Source organism: Microtus oregoni, unplaced genomic scaffold (genome assembly GCF_018167655.1).
Source record: "Microtus oregoni isolate MIOR12 unplaced genomic scaffold, Mior012 000009F_ref0000495, whole genome shotgun sequence".
Taxonomy (NCBI): Eukaryota; Metazoa; Chordata; class Mammalia; order Rodentia; family Cricetidae; genus Microtus; species Microtus oregoni.
Window position 1 is genome coordinate 12,176,229 of NW_024543068.1, and position 17,967 is coordinate 12,194,195.

Sequence of the window (17,967 nt, forward strand, 5' to 3'; positions counted from 1 at the left end):
TGACTGTCATTCTTTTGTGCGTTTCAGGACGACTGGGTTTGGATTCAGAAGAGGATTACTATACACCACAAAGGGTAAACTGAGAAACAGCTTCTTCTCTAGCCCGTCTAAAACACAGTCTCTAACCAAAAGGACATCTTCTCTCCCGACTCTCATAACAGAGTTTTATTTCTGAAGTCTTTTCTGTCTAGGAGACTAATGATCTAGGGTTCCTGATTTAGCTCTATGTGGTCTTGTCGTCTGACTAAGTCACAGAAAATTGAGGAAGTGGATACAGCTATTATGGACACTGGAGTCATATCTTACTCAGATATGAAATTAAAATCAGCACATAAAACAGAAAGTGTCACAGACAGCTAAATCTCCTTAAGGAAGTGACATGTTATCTGTTACCCCAGCTTTCCATTTCCATGGTTGAACACCAGGTGGAATGGTCTTTGCTTAGAGGCTGTGCAGTAGGAGACATCATATCTGATTACTGTCTGTACTGCCAGAGCTGGCACTGGAAGAGGCTGCCAGGACCTGAGTCAGCTAAAGGCACACCTCTCTTACATGCCTCAGGGCCCAGGCTTACCTGACACTGGAAGGTTAACTACCGCTATCTACAGTGCTCTGCCATCCACAGTTGCCAGTTTGTATGTGTATCTTAAGGATTAAGTGATGCATATAGAGATAGCCGTTCCTCTGTGAAAAGAATCTGAGGGCCAAGGTTTCACACATATCCATGGTCCCATCTGATACCCTTCTCTAACCCTGACTGACAAACTGTAGAAGGATGCAGAAGTCCTAGCTGCTACCTCTGTACACTGTCTAAAAGACAGATGTTCAGGGTGCCATGTTTCTTCCATAACTATCGAGGAGCCTCCATGTCTGAAGACAAAGCCAGATAGAGATTGAAGCTCCCCTTCTCCCAAGCTTATCTGCAGTCTCCCCTCTATAGACTGACAGGGAACATCTGTTCCTTCTAACTGCAGCCTTTCTCTCCATGCTGTAAAACTGGAGTGCTGTGCTAGCAAGAGTGACCTCCAAGCTGTTGGGCAACATGATGATGGAACTTGATTGAGGGTTCTTTTCTAATATGAATTATGTACTTGGGATTTTTTTCCCAACTTTTTTTCTTGCAGGTAGATGTTCCAAAGGCTTTAATCATTGTTGCAGTACAATGTGGCTGTGATGGGACCTTTCTGCTCACCCAGTCAGGCAAAGTGCTGGCCTGTGGACTCAATGAGTTCAACAAACTGGGGCTGAATCAGTGCATGTCTGGAATCATCAACCATGAAGTGAGTGAGTGGCACTTGAGACTTTAACCACATCAGCAGAATTCTGGGTTGGGATTCTCTGACTTAAGAATAAAGTGATCTCACAGACGTTATGTTCAACAAAAGAAGCTAGCCACAAAAGAGCATATGATTATTTTGTGTGACGTTCAGGGACAGGCTAAGTGAGCATGGTGTAGTAGTCAGACAGAAGCTACTTCAGAGAAGAGAAGTGTAGGTCTTCGTGGGGTTTTGCTTTGGTTTTTTATCTTATTGTATTTCTTTGCTTTGTTCGGGGACAGGGGTCTGAATCAAAAGTAGAAGAATTGCCTAAGTGGCCTCTGTTTTACAAATGTGTTGGTACATAGGCTAAATGATGGTGCGTGCCTTTAATTTTAGCACTCAGGAAGCTGAGGCAGGAGGATCTTTAGTTTGAGGCCAACCTGGAGTATGTAACAAGACCCCTTTAAAAGCCAAAGGCGAAAATCCCACAAATGCTTATGTGCGGTAGGTTTTACAGTTCCACCTCAGCAAAGCTGGCTGCAGAGGGTAAAGAGAGAGTTCAGATTTTATCTTTTTGTTTTTCAAGACAGGGTTTCTGCGCTTAACAGCCCTGGCAATACTGGAACTCTCTGTAGACCAGGCTGGTCTCAAACTCAGAGATTCATCTGGCTCTGTCTCCCGAGTGCTAGGATTTAAGGTGTGTGTCACCTCTGCCCGGACGGGACAAGAATATTGTGCCAATGAAAAGAAGTATTTCTTTGTCTCTGTAGATTCCTGACTTACTGACCTCACATAAACTTACCAAAACTAACTACCATTCCACATCTTCAGGTTGTGTTTTTTTGTTTTGTGTTTTGGATTTTTTTTTTGGTTGTTTTGTTTTTGTTTGGCTTTTTTTGTTTTGTTTTGTTTTTTCAAGACACGGTTTCTTGTGGCTTTGGAGCCTGTCCTGGAACTAGCTCTTATAGACCAGGTTGGCCTTGAACTCACAGAGATCTACCTGCATCTGCCTCCCTAGTGCTGGGATTAAAGGTGTGCACCACCACCGCCCAGCCAGGTTGTGTTAGTATCATGAATTTTTGATATTTCTAAAGATCAAGTCTGTTCCCTGCCCCTTCCCCTTCAAATGCAAAAAGAAAAAAGAAAAAGAAAAAAAAATCAAGTAAATTTACAGTTCCCTAACTTGATGAAAGAGTTCATTTGTATGTGGTGTCTGAAGTCCAGTCTCAGAAGAGGACAAACTCAGGGTGAAGCCTGGAGAGTGATAGTTTGAAAGGCATCTTCAAATTTGCCACTTGATTTGTGGTTTATTAAGATGCAGATTTGTTATGAACTTCATTTACATGGGTTTTTGTTGGTGGTGGTTTTGGTTTTTCTCTGTGTAGCTCTGACTGTCCTGGAATTCTCTCTGTAAACCAGGCTATCCTTGAACTCAGATCCACCTCCTGAGTGCTAGTATTGAAGGCATTCACTACCACTGCCCTGCTACATGTTTTTTGTTTTGTTTTTTTGTTTTTTAATAGAAAGAATCAGAGGAATATGTGTTATGAAATTTTGTGAAACACTACCTAGTAGGTAAAATTAGATCATAATAACTGATTTCTTTGTAAGCTGAAGAGCATATTTACCCTGCCCTTCCTTGTTAAAGAGGCAGAGCGTGCAAGCAACACAGATTCAATTATTCCATCCTTAGACCATAATCTCCTGAGATGAAGAATTCTTGTGTTGCATGTTTTAATTCAGAATGTGGGTTTTATACTCAGAAATCCCTGCTTCTTATATCAAATTCTGATTCTGTACTGAGCTTATTTCTTATGTCCTGTTGAAGATGGGAAGCTATGTGGCACCCTGTCTTAGCAGGATTTGTTTGAAAGCCTTTTCCATCCTCAGCCTGCCCCACCACCACCATCACCATTGTTCGCTTTATGAGTCTGTTGCTCTGTGTTTTACTTGTCTCAGGCATACCATGAAGTGCCCTACACAACCTCCTTTACCTTGGCCAAACAGTTGTCCTTTTACAAAATTCGTACCATTGCCCCAGGCAAGACTCACACAGCTGCTATTGATGGTAAGTTGTTCAGCTGTATCATATGCCTTCAAAGCTCAGGTTCTTTTGTGCTATGAAATATTAGCTTTCTTAATAATCCTCTTAATGCATCCTCTGACTTCTCCCTAGTACTCAGTATTATGTTATTAACAAATTAGGCATTTAAGCACAGATTTTTAAAAAATGATTTCTATAAATACAAAATGAATATGCACTTTAATAAGAACACCATACTTCCAGCTGGAGAGGTGGCTCAGTGAAGTGGTTAATAGTGCTTACTTGCTGGTCTTCCAGAGGACCCAAGTTCCATGTCCAGCACCCAATTTGGATTGCTCAAAAGTGACTATAACTTCAGCTTCAATGTGACATATACACAGACAGGCATATATATATATATGTATATATATTCAATAATTAAATTATTATTTGTTTGTTTTCTGAGGCAGGGTTTCTCAGTGTAGCCGGGGCTGACTTGGAACTTGATCTGTAGACCAGGCTGGCCTCAATCTTGGAGATCCTCCTGCCTCTGTCTCCTGAGTGCTGGGATTAAAGGCATACACCACCATGCCCAGCTATAAATACTCTTAAAAGAACAAAAACCATATTTATGATTGGCACCTACTGTAAGTATTCTAAATTAAGGGTAGTACCCTTTCTCTGAATTAAGGTAGCTACCCACACCTCAGTTTGGTCCCAGGAACCTACAGGGTAAAAGAGTTTTGTTCCCTGAAAGTTGTCTTCTGACCTCAGTTATGGCATGTCCATCCACCTACGCATGCACAATAAATAAATTGCTTTATTTGGGGGGGGGTGTTTTGGTTTTAATATTGTTTGAAATATTGGAAAAATGCTATGGTCAGTTAGAGGTTCTGATTGATCACACTGCTTAGATACTCTACCTCAAGATCATCTGAGTAGCTTCATATTTCTGTCTTCTAGTGCATGGAGCTGCATTGCTGGATCTTCTGGTTTCATGGTTCATTTGTGATTGGCTGTTTATTTTTGCTTCTCCCTCAGAACGAGGCCGGTTGCTGACTTTTGGCTGTAATAAGTGTGGGCAGCTTGGTGTTGGGAATTACAAGAAGCGCCTGGGAATCAACCTGTTAGGGGGACCCCTTGGTGGAAAGCAAGTAATCAGGGTCTCCTGTGGCGATGAGTTCACCATCGCCGCCACTGACGGTGAGTCTGTCTATGCTTTGTTCCTGCTTTCCAGACAGGTAGCTGGTTTAATTCTGATTAGGAAACAAGGTTTTGTCTAACTGGCATATGTCCAATGTAGCAATTTTTTTACAGGCCAGATTTCTAGATAATGGCAGGCTAATATCCTAAGTTCACCTGGTTTTTTTATTTGGACATTTTTGGTAAAGTATCTCCAGAACCATTGAGTACTTCTGTCTGTCTTGTCCAGTACCATGTTGGTCCTGATCAGCATTGGCTGGGTATGTGGGAAGAAGCACATAGGCCATCTTCCTATAGCACGTAGGTGCTGTGCTAGAGACGTTCACCTCTTCTCTGTGAACCCGTTCCTTTACATTCCGTTCTGTTTCTCTGCAGACTTCTTAGTCAGCGCCATCCTGTGTTCCAAATATACCCAACAACTTCTTGCTATATCCGTACTTCAACTGGTCTTTGCTTCCACCTTTTTCTTTTGCGGTTGGTTCTTATCATAACCTCAGAGGTCCTCTTAAATACCGCCTGCTCTTACGGCTTGGTACATCAGTCAGGCTTGCACAGCCCCTATGACCAGGACTTCTTCTACCACTGTCCCTCTGTCTTACTTTGCTCCTGAGAACCGCCTCCTTCTCTGCTTGTGCAACCTTGCTCTTGCTCTTAAGTCTGCCTGGAAACTCATTCAGTTCAACTAGATCTCTGCTCAGTGTCAAAGAGTACGCCTCTGAGCACTTTCTCTCAAATAGTGAAATGCCATCCCACGTTACTCACATCCTTCGTGTTGCACAGCACCCCACTTGCCATTGTCTGAAACAGGAAAGAGCTGTTCCCTCGGTGTTGTTATTCTCCCCACTGAAGTCACTGGAGCAAGGACTTGGCTCTATGTCCTGCCTCAGACAGCTTGAGCAACATTTGCTGTGAAGTAGATTCTCTTACTTGTTGGAATGAATGACAAGTGAATGAGTGAACGAATGAACAACAGACAGAGGCAGTGGCCATTTTTACCAGGGTGGGATCAGGAAGAGTTTTAGGCTCTATAGAGAGAAATACTCAGCTTTAATTTGGTACTTACTAGGACATCTTTCTAGTCCCAAAACTAGGCAAATAGTGTCCTATTAATCTGCTATTTAATTTTTTCCTAGATAATCACATTTTTGCCTGGGGAAATGGTGGCAACGGCCGCCTGGCAATGACTCCTACAGAGAGACCACATGGCTCTGATATCTGTACCTCATGGCCTCGGCCTATTTTTGGATCACTGCATCATGTCCCAGACCTTTCTTGCCGTGGCTGGCACACCATTCTTATTGTTGGTAAGAGTTTCATATATATGGAGTTGGGGTGATTTGGGCAGGACTGACATTGTTGGAAACAGAAGTATCCTGAAGCAGAGGCTGCAGAGGCTGCTTTTTTAAGACATGTGTTGGATGGGGATGCCATACAAAGTGATAGGAACAGAACAGTTTTGTTTCCCAAGTTAGTCATCTGATATTTCTTCTCTATTGGACTGTTTTGTGTTAGGGTCATGTAGCTCAGGGTAGCCTCAAACTCAGTACTTAGTAGCCAAAAATTACCATGAGTTCCTGATCCTTCTGCCTTTTTTTTTTTTTTTTTTTTTGAGACAACATTTTTCTATGTAGCCTTAAAGCCTGTCCTGAAACTCTGGATCTCACTCTGTAGACCAGGCTGGCCTCGAACTCACAGAGATTCATTTGCCTCTGCCTTCTGAGTGCTGAGATTAAAAGCATGTGCCACCACCACCTAGCTCAGTAATTCTTTTAAAAGAAAATTTCCATGCTTTTGTGTAGAAACATTACTTTGAACTCCATGATAAAAACCTTGGCTTTTATAAATCTTAGTGCTGCTCCATCCTTGACCAATTTCGGGTAGGATTTAGGAATTGTTACTTTGTAAAGCTTCCGTGGCACTTCCAGCAGAGGTAGAAAACTCCCACCCCAGTACTGTGTGTATAGTAGCTCAGTAAATGTTTCACTTCTGAGACTAACTTGTAAATAGTAAGTACTAAGTTACTGCTAGTCAGAGATGCCAATGACCACTTCCTCCCTGCTCTGTCTCCCTTCACTCTTCCTGCCAGTGTCTGTATACAGTGCTTACCTATTGCATATTTTTCCCCAGAGAAAGTATTGAATTCTAAGACCATCCGTTCTAACAGCAGCGGCCTGTCTATCGGAACCGGTAAGTGGGTTGGAGAGCTGTGATTAGGAGGGAAGGTTGTATTGTGGTGAGTGTTGCTGCTCTGACATGGTTATCAGGGTTATTGTGTCTTCCACGCCTGCATCAGCTGTGGAAGTGAATAAGAGACTTGCTCCTCATTGTGATGTGAAATCTGTATCCTTACCATCGCTTGAGACTTTTACTTCTATGGCATTCCAGGTATTCTAGTCTTTAAAAATTTACAGCCCTTTGAAGGCAGAGGCAGGTGGATTTTCATGAGTTTGAGGTCAGAGTGGTATATATAGCAAGTTCCAGGACAGCCAGAGCTACATAGTAAGACCCTGTCTCCAAAAACCATACAAAATTTATGTTCAAAATAGCCCCTCAGAAAGAAAAGTCATTTTAACCTGAACTTAGGAAAGTCAGCCCAAGCCCTCTACTGGCTTCCCAGCTAGAGCTCTCTTCACGGTTCTCTAGTACCTGACCCTGAGCCAGGAAAGAAGTCATGTGTGCGCAGATGTTTCAGAATTTACCTTGTTATTTTGTGGAAACTTAAGAAGTGTTTGGCTCAGTGTTGAAGAACTTTTTACATAAGGCAAATGCTAGTGGAAGATACTGCTAGTGAATTGCCTGCCAGACATGCACTAGGATTTGGAAAACAGACATGAATTATGGTGATCATAACATAAAAATACCTTCGTGTAAGCCTGACATGGTGGCACATGCTTATAATCCTAGCACTGGGAAGATGTAGCAGTAAGATCAGAAGTTCAAGGCCATCCTCAGCTACATGCCAAGTTTAAGGCCAGTCTTTATGTCTAGAGACTCTGTCTCAAGAATAAAAATTTATAAACTGGGCGGTGGTGGCGCATGCCTTTAATCCCAGCACTCAGGAGGCAGAGGCAGGCTGATCTCTGTGAATTTGAGGCCAGCCTGGTCTACAAAGCAAGTTCCAGGATAGCCAAGGCTACACAGGGAAACCCTGTCTCCAAAAACAAAAGAATAAAAATTTGGACCCACAAGATGACTCATGGAGTAAAATCTCATGCTGCCATTCTGACAGCCTGAGGGCAGTGTGTGCACATGGTACACAGACATATATGCAGGCAAAAACACTCATACACATAAAATAAATCTTTTTTGGTTTGTTTGTTGGTTTGTTTTGTTTTGTTTTGTTTTTCCTGGAACTAGCTCTTGTAGACCAGGCTGGCCTCGAACTCACAGGGATCCGCCTGCCTTGCCTCCCGAGTGCGCCACCACTGCCCAGCTTTTAAATTTTTGTTTGTTTGTTTTATTTTTTAAATTTTTTAAAAATCTTTTTTTAAAACAATTTTTAACAGTTTAGTATCAGATATTTGTCTGAACACTCCACTTCGTGCAGCTCTAGGAACTTAGAGGATTGGTGGGTTGGTCAGATGGTCAGTCTCTGCAGCATAGAAAAGCTCTCTCCTTTTGTACCACATCTACCAGCGGTTCAGAGCTCCAGCCCAGGCGGTGGTGGTGAAGAGGAAGACAGCCGGCGGGAATCTGAAACTCCAGATCCAAGTGGAGGCTTCCGAGGAACAATGGAAGCAGACCGTGGAATGGAAGGGTTCATCAGTCCCCCGGAGGCCGTGGGCAACAGTTGTGGGGCTAGCAGCTCCTGTCCTGGCTGGCTTCGGAAGGTAACAAATACTTCAGAGGCTGAGTCTGTAGCAGGAGTCAGTAAGGGTTGTGTGGGTCTCCATTTCTTGTGCCTGCTAATTTAGACAGGAGATGAGGCTTCAGGCTCCCACCTGGAAGAAGGCACTGCAAAACTAATCCTGTTTTCATTTCTAAGAAGAAATGATACAGCATGTTTTCACAGGGTTTTGTTTTGTTTTATTTTGTTTTTCTTTTTAAGAAAGGGTCTCAGTTTGTGGCCCCAGGCTGGCCTGGAACTCACAGAGGTCCACCTATCTCTGCTTCCCAAGTGCTGGGATTAAAGGCGTGTTCCACCAGTGGGCCCAGCTTCTTTATGCCTGTATTATTAAAGTGAATGTAATAAATTCATGTAACTTAACTTTTTTATCTTTGTAACCCATCTCAAAGATATTTTTTATTTTTATTCTTTGAAAATTTTGTACATTCTATTTTGGTTATATTTAATTCAGTCTTCTCCCCCAACTCTTCCCAGATCCAGTCCCCCTTACTATAAACCCAACTTCGTCCCCTCATTTTTTTCCTAAGCCCATCAGGTATAGTGTGTGCTGCCCGTATACTCTTGGAGTGTTGTTAACCTGCAGGAGCTACCCTTCAGGAATTCTGACTCTTCTCTCCCAGCAGCTAGCAGTTGTGGGAGGTCTTTGACTAAAAACAGGACTTCATTCCCGCCTCCTCTTCATGCCGGGGCCCGGCCGGGGCCGGCTTGTGCTTGCACAGCTGTCACAGCTGCTGTGAGCTTCTGTGTGCAGCCGCCCTGCTGTGTCCAGGGAGTCCTCACAGCCTGTGGCTCTTACAGTCCTTGTCCCTCTTCTTCTGCTGAGCTCTGACCCTGGGAGGAGAGGGTAATGTAGAGATGTCTCATGCTCTACACAGGACCAGTTGTGTGGGTCTCTGTGTTAATCTATCTACTGCCAAAAGAAGCTTCTCTGATGAAGGTTGAGAGAGATGCTGGTCGGTGAATAGAATAGTAAGTCATTAGGAGTCAGTTTAATACTATGTCCATTTAACAAAGTAGTAGTACTTAGTAGGTCCCCCTAGGGCCTAGGAGCTATCTATGCCATATTTTTGGTCCCAGTAACAGTGCCAGGTATGGCATTGAACTTGTGGTGCAGGCCTTAAATTCAGTCAGAAAGTTGTTGGTTACTCCAGTGATATCCATGCTGCTGAGCATGTCTTGCCAGGCCAGTTGTTAGTCACAGGTGGTTCCCTTTCCTCTGCTGGTGTACATAGTAACTTTCAGCAATTTGGAAATAGGGATAAGACTTTCAGGGGAGTGCCAGCTTGGCTTCTCTATGTTCTAGGACTCAACTGTGATGTCTTCAGCGGTAAAGTCTTTTTTAAATACAAGGACTCACTTGTATCCCCCCGGCTGTCCTAGAACTCACTATGTTGATGAGGCTGGCTTTGAGCTCACAGAACGACCTGCCTCTGCCTCCCAAGTGAGCAATGCGGTCTTACTCTTAAGTTCTAGAGGGTAACCAGGAACACTGGCCATAGCCTGTAATGTGGGGCTGTATGGACCCTCACTTGCCAACAACTCAGAAGAGGTAACCCATTTCTAGCTCTGGACCTTTTGTTTGTTAGCCTGTGGTATCTAGTAGGGGCATCATTGCCCCATTCTAGGGTAACTCTATATAGGGAGGTATAACAAAAGTCCTTAGGTAACTTACTATTGTATGTGCTTCCTAAGTATACACATGGATAAAACAAGTTTAAATGGTGTTGGAGTGTACCTGTACAAAAATTATATACTGTTTGCAGAAGTGAACTATTGGGCAGATGAAGTGCCTTACAATAGAAATAAAGTTTATTAAAGATAAGATACAGACAGTAAACATGTAAACTATTGTCAGGCAGTGTTGGTGCACGCCTTTAATCCTAGCACTCAGGAGATAGAGGGAGGCGGATCTCTGTGAGTTTGAGGCCAGCCTGGTCTACAGAGCAAGTTCCAGGACAGGCTCCAAAACTACAGAGAAACTCTGTCTCAAAAAACAAAAGAAAAGAAAACTATTTTATATTAAAAGATGGAATTTCTATCAATAAGGCCTTATTCTTTCAGAAAATAGATTGCACAAAAGCAGGTGGACGAGACTATCTAGTGACCACTGTACTGGTAGGGTTATTTCTCAGTGATGAAATTGAAATTGCTGACTTTTTGGTGTCCTTAACACACCTCTTGCTTTAGTCTCCTTGCCTCGGTCACTAGTATGTGCAGCATGGCCAGCAAACATTTACAGTTTATGGATTTTTTTTTTCCTGACTGGCCTGGAACTCTTTATGTAGACTAGTCTGGCTCCAAACTCACAGCCTCTGCTGATATTAAAGGCATGCACCACCACGCATGGTGGAATTTTTAGTTTTGTACGAAGGGGTGGTGTGTTGATCTTCCAGTAGGGCTTAGCTGGTCAGCTGAGGGTAGAGAGCAGAGGTAGCAGCACACCTCCAGCCTCAGCCTCCTGACCCACTAAACAGTGTGTGGAGAATTGTGTTGGGGAAATGAGTCAGCTACAACTGCTCTTGAACTTGAGTCTGAATTTTTATCACTGAAGAAAGGGTAGCAGTTTGTTTCCAGGTTAGACAATATATGTCTTAGCCACCACTATTCTGTCCCACTAGAGGGTGCTGATGTCACAACAGAATGAAAGAAAAAGCTACAGGGGACTTGGGAGACTGCAAACACACTGATGAGATTCTTTCTTGCGGACCTAGGAGCTGGAAAACGCAGAGTTCATCCCCATGCCTGACAGCCCAACTCCCCTAAGTAGAGCATTTTCAGAGTCTGAGAAGGACACCCTGCCCTATGAAGAGCTACAAGGACTCAAAGTCGCATCTGAAGTTCCTCCAGAACACCAGCCCCCAATAGGAGCCTGGGTAACTGAGTTTTCTGTCTTTAACCTCAACTAGGTAGATGGTGATTGTGAGTTCTTAGGTTCTTCTGCCTTCACCATGTCTTCTGGTTCATTGGGCCACACCACACTGTCTCTTTGGAAGTTCTAAGAGCCACTCTACCTGTTAGCACCAGAGGATTATTTCCCCTCTTCCTCAGTAAAAAACTGAAACAGTTCAAATTAGTCTTTTGTTGTAACGGTTTCTTTGTGAAACAAATGCTGTAGCCCAGCCAAAGATGGAGGATGACCTTGAACTTCTCTGCTACTCCTGCCACCACCTCCTAGATGATGTTACAGGCACGTGCCACACACCCAGTTAGGCAGTACTGAGTATGCTACCAGGGCTTTGTGCATGCTAAGCAAGTACTCCACGAACAGCCACAATCCTAGCCTCCAGACTCAGTTCTCGTGGCACCATGAGAGCGAGTTGAGCCAAATATTAGAAGTAATGCCAGGGCCTGGCATGGTGGCACACACCTTTAATCTCAGCATTCGGGAGGCAGAGGCAGATAGAGCTCTGTGAGTTTGAGGCCAGCCTGGTCTACAGAGTGAGTTTTAGGACAGCCATAGGTTTTATAGAGAAACCCTGTCTTAAAAAAAAAGGAAGAAAGAAATAATGCCTGTAGTGTACTGAAGGAGCAGCGCATATACATCCAGCCTGTATAGAATGCACTGTGGTAACTCAGCAGCTCTAAAGCGGGGCTGTCAGGCTTGAGAAGCCGCATAGTTATCACTTGACTTTGTGAGTTGGATAGTGTGATTGGTGTGTGTGTGTAGTTTATAGCACAAATGTAATCACAGGTACAGGGTGAGTATCTTTTATCCAAGTGCTTGGGACCCAGAAGGTTTCTAAATCTCATATTTTGCTGGATTTTGGAATTTTTGCATATACATAATGAAATATCTTAGGCTATCTAGGACCCAAGGCTAAACATAAATTCCTTTTTTTTTTTGGAGACAGGGTGTGTAGCCCTGGCTGTCTTGGAACTCACTCTGTAAACCAGGCTGGCCTCAAACTCACAGAGATCTGCCTGCCTCTGCCTCTCTAGTGCTGGGATTAAAGGTGTGCACCAACTGTCCAGCTTGATTTTTTTTTAATTGATTTTTTTTTTTTTTTTTTTTTTTTTGAGGCAGGGTTTCTCTGCAGCCCTGGCTGTCCTGGAACTCACTCTGTAGACCAGACTGGCTTTAAACTCAGAGATCCACCTGCCTCCAAGTGCTGGGATTTTGACTCTGACCTACTAAAAAGTATATAAGGAAGAAAAATCAGGCTAGAATATTAATTGAAAGCCTTCCCAGGAGAGAGGTGACAAACCTTTAAAACTTGAAGGTGAACTTTCCCCTTGCTGTGTGGGCCTTCTTAAATTGTGCTGTCTGTTTCCTTTAGCGAACTCTCCTCAGATCTCTTCTACAGTGTCACCAGCTACATTTTGTGAACCATGTCCTGTGATCAGAACTTGTTCCAAATAAATTCATGCTTTTTTCCTCACCGCAGCATTTTTAAAAAGAGCATATAAAAACATAAAGATTTTTTGCAAACTCCTCCCAAATAGATGATTCTTACTGTAGACTAATGAGGCCTAAGCACCGAGAGTTCCCTTGTCCTATTAGTACCAAGTGCAGTTGAAATCCCGGCATTTCTGTTTCACTGGCACCTGTTCTCGTGTGCATTTGTCTTGCTGTGTTGGTTGAAGTGAAAGCTGTCTGCACGGGACCATGGCAGATCCTCCTGCATTCTCTCTCTCCTTGTTCGCAGCCGCCCCGACTGAGTCCTGCAGTCCTGTGTGCTGGGAAAGCATTGGCCTCGCCTGCCTGTGCGTGCAGCGCTCTGCAGGCGGAGGTCGAGAGGCTGCAGGCTCTGGTGTTAAAGTGTCTGGATGAACAACAGAAGCTACAACAAGAAAACCTCCAGATTTTTACCCAGCTACAAAAGCTGAACAAGAGATTGGAAGGAGGCCAGCAGGTGAGAGCATTCTTAGAGAGTAATCGAATTTCTCAGTCTGCTTTGAAAGTTCACAAACTGTAAGGTACTGAGTCAACTTCGCCCTTTGTGATTCGCTGTCTCTTAATGATGTGACTCTTGGGCTTGATTCCAGGAGCCTTGGACCTACCTGGTTCAGATATCTGGACTTTATCATTTTTAACACCTAACTTAGTTTTCTATTACTAGTTGTTTGTTTTTCTTTTACTTTTATTATGAAAATGTCTAAATATTATAATGAATACCCCTATGCCTACCATATAGGTTCAGTAATTATTAAAATGTCATTCTATTTGGTGATTATGTGTATTAATAATTACTTTAACCATTTTGTTTGTGTATTATTTTGTGCAACAGTGGAGATTTAACCCAGTGTCTTGCACATACACAATAGGCAAATGATCTACCACTGAGCTATGTCCCTAGCCTTGCTGATTAAAGGAGATTCTAAAAATGATGTAGGACTGGGGAAATGGCTCAGCTAAGTAAAGTACTTGTCATATAGACCTGACAATCTCCCAAGCAAGGGTTGTCCTCTTCCCTGCAGAGAGTGGCATGGGCACACTCATGCTCTTTTCTGAAAACTAAGTTAGAATTATGGCTTTATTGAGTTCAGGTTAAATAGTTGGGGAAAACGTTTTGCATTTTCCTGGTATGAGTGAGGAAGAATCCTTCCTTGGCTTTGTCTTATGTGAGTCTGGACTCGTAACTTTGTCAACAACCTGCTCTATGTAAGTTGTTTAGAAGATGGAGGGAAACAGTGTCTATGAAACACTTCAGAAGGTAATGTCCATTCCTGAGATAAGATTGGCGTGGTAGCAGGCACAGGACTGATGGTGGTGATGGGGGGAGAGGGTTGTTTTTTGTTTTTGTTTTTTGAGACAGGATCTCACTATATAGCCCTAGCTGGTCTGAAACTCATTATATAGACCCAGGGTGACTTCAAACTCATAGAGACAGATCTTCCTGCTTCTGCCTCCTGAGTGCTGGGATTAGAGGTGTACACTACGACCCCCAGCCATTTTATTTTCATACTAATACCCCAACCCCATGGGCCTAGGCAAACCAGAAGTAGTTACGCTACCTGCGTAAATGTAAAGATGGAGACTGTTTCCAAGGCAGTGCCACCAGAGCCTTCCGCAACTGGCAGCCACTCCTGAAGTACTGTGGCCAGTGCTAACTCATTCACTGCTAATGTGAAACTGCTTTGTCTGGACAGGTGGGGTTGCATTCCAAAGGAACTCAGACAGCAAAGGAAGAAATGGAAGTGGATCCGAAGCCTGACTTAGATTCGGATTCCTGGTGCCTCCTTGGAACAGACTCTTGTCGACCCAGCCTCTAGTCTCCTGAACCCACATAGCCCTCAGGAAACTGGGACCCAAAGAACTTCACCGCACACTTACCGAGTGCAGAGAGCAGCTTTCCTGGCTTTGTTCACTTGCAGACACGGAGCGCAGGGCAGAGGGAGGCTCTAAAGCACTTTCCTTGTGCATTTGGAGAGTGGCATTGCCTTTTAGATAGGATCTAGGAGTGATATTATTGTTTCGGAGAATGGAAGGGTCCTGTGGCCCTGGCTTTGTCATCAGTGACTGCCATAGCAACAGCAGCTCTGTACCTCATCTTTTGATCCCACCTTTGAAGAAGAGACACAGTACTCACCTTGTTTGCGCTGGTAGCACCTCATATCCCATTTATCATTTTCATCATAAATTGGAAGTTGCCTTCGGATTTTAACATCAGGCATCGCACCTCTGGGTGAAGGAAGGGAAAATGTAAAATCGGAGTGGGCTGTGGCCAGGCCTGGCCTGCCCAGGGTCCTCCCGAGAGTGGTAAAGTATCCATGTCTTCTCAGAAGCCTGGAGTCCAGGAAAATTTCTTGGCAGAGTCAGTCTAGTGTTCAGGAAGTTGTTGCTTCATGCAGCCGACTGCTTTATGGGGAAGCTTAGATTGCGTTCCCTGTGGAGGCTCCTTGAAACATCAGTGAGAAGCAGAGAAAGGGCAGGTCCCTCGTCACACAGCCAAACTTTCAGGCTACGGTTAGTACAAGGTGGGATTTCCCAGCTCTGAAGGATTCCTCCCAGAGAGGAGATGTCTAAGAAAATAACACCAGTGGGTAATAGATGGAGCTATAGATCCGCAGGAGGGACGCTAACACTTCCCTCAGTGCCTTGCCTCGGTGGCACTAAAGTCTTCTGCCCCTGTGAAGGCTTCTTTGTACTTCTAGTGTCGTGACCTTTAGGGGTCTGACTGGGATAAGTAGCCCCAGGCACCCTCTTTCTATGTCTAGTCAGTATTTTTCCTCTTTGGTGTGTTTTGAAGACATATCATACCCAGTAAGTCAGTATCTCTTTCATACTTGAGTGCCCAAAGCCAGCACCAAATCCTTGGGGTCCCAAAACTTGACAGGTAGAACCTGCCAAGTGAAAGGAAACTGGCTGCAAGCTCACTTCTGCTGTGTTCTTATTGAGAGGAGCAAGCTACCTTTTCCAAAAACAGGATTGTGTCCTAGAAGAGCCAACCTTCTAGGCAAGCATCTGATGGTTTCCCTTAAATGTGAGCCTTGTGCTTCCACCAAGTCTAATGAATTGCTTGTGTTTGGGGCCACAGCAGCTGCTTTGATAAGTACCACATCCTCCATGCTACATACAGCTAAACTAATATTGTTTCCTTTAACCAAAGCAAAAAAAGAAAAGTTTGCTATCTATTTTAATATTGCAGGAGGACCTACCTGTGCAGAAGAAATTTTTGCCATTTCCCTAAACCAGCGGTATAAAGGCTGGTGCTGGGAGGAAGCCCCATCTCTGGGGGATGGGCAACTCTGTCTGATGGGATCATTGATGTCCCATTGTTTTCTCAATTCTGAGAAGCCTAGTACAATAGTACTGATGTAATCACTGAAGCCTTTTCCCAGAATAAGGGAAGGCCCAATCCTGACATAAGGTCACAAGTTCTAGGGGTCTGGCCGTTGGCTGTAATCCCTGTCAGAGAGTTTTGGTTCATCATGTCAATGCAACTTTGGTTTTCTTCAGGACTGGCTGGCCTTTCAAGGTCCTGTATCCTTACGCTTACCATCTCAGCAGGCCTGAGAGGCGGGGCTTAAGTCTTCATTCTGAGCATTGCTTTTGCTTGGGAACTGAGGGCCATGGGCATGTCGCTGACTGTGGGGTGAGAGTGAGTGTTGAGGTGGGCAGGAGCCCTGGAGAGTCATTCTCTAGCAGAGCATGGCGGTGTTTTCTCTAGTGTGTTCCCATGGGAAGTCTAGGTTTGCCATTAATCCAGCTGAGAAGCTCAGTTCTGTGCCTTACAGATAATTTGCACTTTTCAGAATTGTGCCTAGGACAGCCGTGAGATTGTTTCTTCCACCAAACAGCTATGCAAGCAGAACAGTGAGACATGGCAGCCATGCACTGAGTTGAGCAAAATACAAGACAGCAGAAAAGTATTCAAATGGTTTCCTGTAGCTAAATCTTGGTGAATTGCCCTGCTTGTCCTCTATGCAGTGCTAGGTGTTTGGAGCTTTCCAGTAGCGTTGCTTTGAGTTACAGTATAGCCTGCGTTAATCCTCTGTGCCAACACTTTGCTGAAAAGCCAGCTTATTGTTAGCCAGATGCTGGAAAGGGTGAGGGTGGAGTGGTGTGGCATTTCTGTTTAAATAAACATTTAAACTCTCAGCTGACGCTGTGCTTCAGTAAACCTGTGCACCACCTCAGTCACTGGAGAAAAAACACCCAAGGTTCTAGGCCATGGGAAATCTCTGATTCTGTGAGTCTACTTTAAATAAATAGTAGTAATGAAAAAATGGTCTTCTAACAGAAACAATGAGAGACATTACACAGAAACAACCTCGGCTGTTTTCCAATCTCATTCTTGCCAGAAAAATCATTTGTACTGCAATAGTTTTTTTTTTTTTCCTAACAAAGTTTGTAAAAATTCAGGAAGCCCAGAGGGGGAAAAGGAGACATTAAAAGAAGGGTCCTGGGCTAGCAGGGTAGCTCAGCAGGTCAAAGTGGCTTGCTGGGCAGGCCTGGTGACCTGAGTTCATCCTGCTGAATCACAGCACTGCCTCTGACCTCACACACTGGCGTGTGTGTGCCTGCAGTTGTACACACCATGTGTGCACAGTGATAAGAGGCATCAGGTTTCTTTTACACACCTCCTTGGTCCTGATGAGAGACCGTTCCAAGTGATCCTGCCAGTTTGTTGCTAAGACTTCCTCAAGACAGCTGAGTTGTATTTGGTATCCTTGGCGTAACAGCTGCTCCTTTTCTTGGCTGAGCGCTGCACTGCAGCTTAAAGCAAAAGGCTCCTAACGCTCAAATTTCATTTGGTTTGTTATCTGTTCAGAAACATTCATGATAGGAAGAGCAGCCCAGAGGAAAACATGTATTTTACAGAAAGTCCTTCACATGAGGTCCCCAGGCCTCAAAGGAAGTATCAGTCATGATAGCAGGAGGTGTGGTGGGCTGTAGTCAAGACTGAGATTCCCTACAAGGCCAGAAGTCATTTATTGTCGCAGTGATTAACTGCCGACATAAATGTGCTGATCACTAAACCTCACAGGTCATGGGCCTCGGGGAGGAAAATCTGTGTCACAGCTTTGCTTGCCAGTCTGTGTAGTCGTGAAGGGCAATCCAGTGTTGACAAGCTTTGTGAACTAGGAAAGCTCAGCATGTCTGTACACACTTCTAAATAAAAAGAGCTACCTTGTGCATTTCACCACGAGAATTTCCCATAGCTTTTTGAACTTTAAAATGTATGATGTTT

General features: G+C 44.0%; 1 protein-coding gene across 1 annotated transcript in view; it reads left to right on the plus strand.

Annotated features, from left to right (window-relative positions):
• Positions 1 to 17,928, plus strand: part of Nek9 (NIMA related kinase 9) — a 38,723-nt gene extending 20,795 nt beyond the window's left edge. The window contains exons 13-22 of the mRNA XM_041658483.1: positions 28 to 74; positions 1,125 to 1,280; positions 3,219 to 3,327; positions 4,324 to 4,485; positions 5,619 to 5,789; positions 6,613 to 6,672; positions 8,122 to 8,315; positions 11,044 to 11,205; positions 12,979 to 13,185; positions 14,423 to 17,928. Of these exons, the coding sequence (XP_041514417.1) occupies positions 28 to 74; positions 1,125 to 1,280; positions 3,219 to 3,327; positions 4,324 to 4,485; positions 5,619 to 5,789; positions 6,613 to 6,672; positions 8,122 to 8,315; positions 11,044 to 11,205; positions 12,979 to 13,185; positions 14,423 to 14,545 (1,391 nt within the window). The 3' untranslated portion in view covers positions 14,546 to 17,928. The remainder of the gene's footprint in view (positions 1 to 27; positions 75 to 1,124; positions 1,281 to 3,218; positions 3,328 to 4,323; positions 4,486 to 5,618; positions 5,790 to 6,612; positions 6,673 to 8,121; positions 8,316 to 11,043; positions 11,206 to 12,978; positions 13,186 to 14,422) is intronic.
• Positions 17,929 to 17,967: the final 39 nt, after the last annotated feature.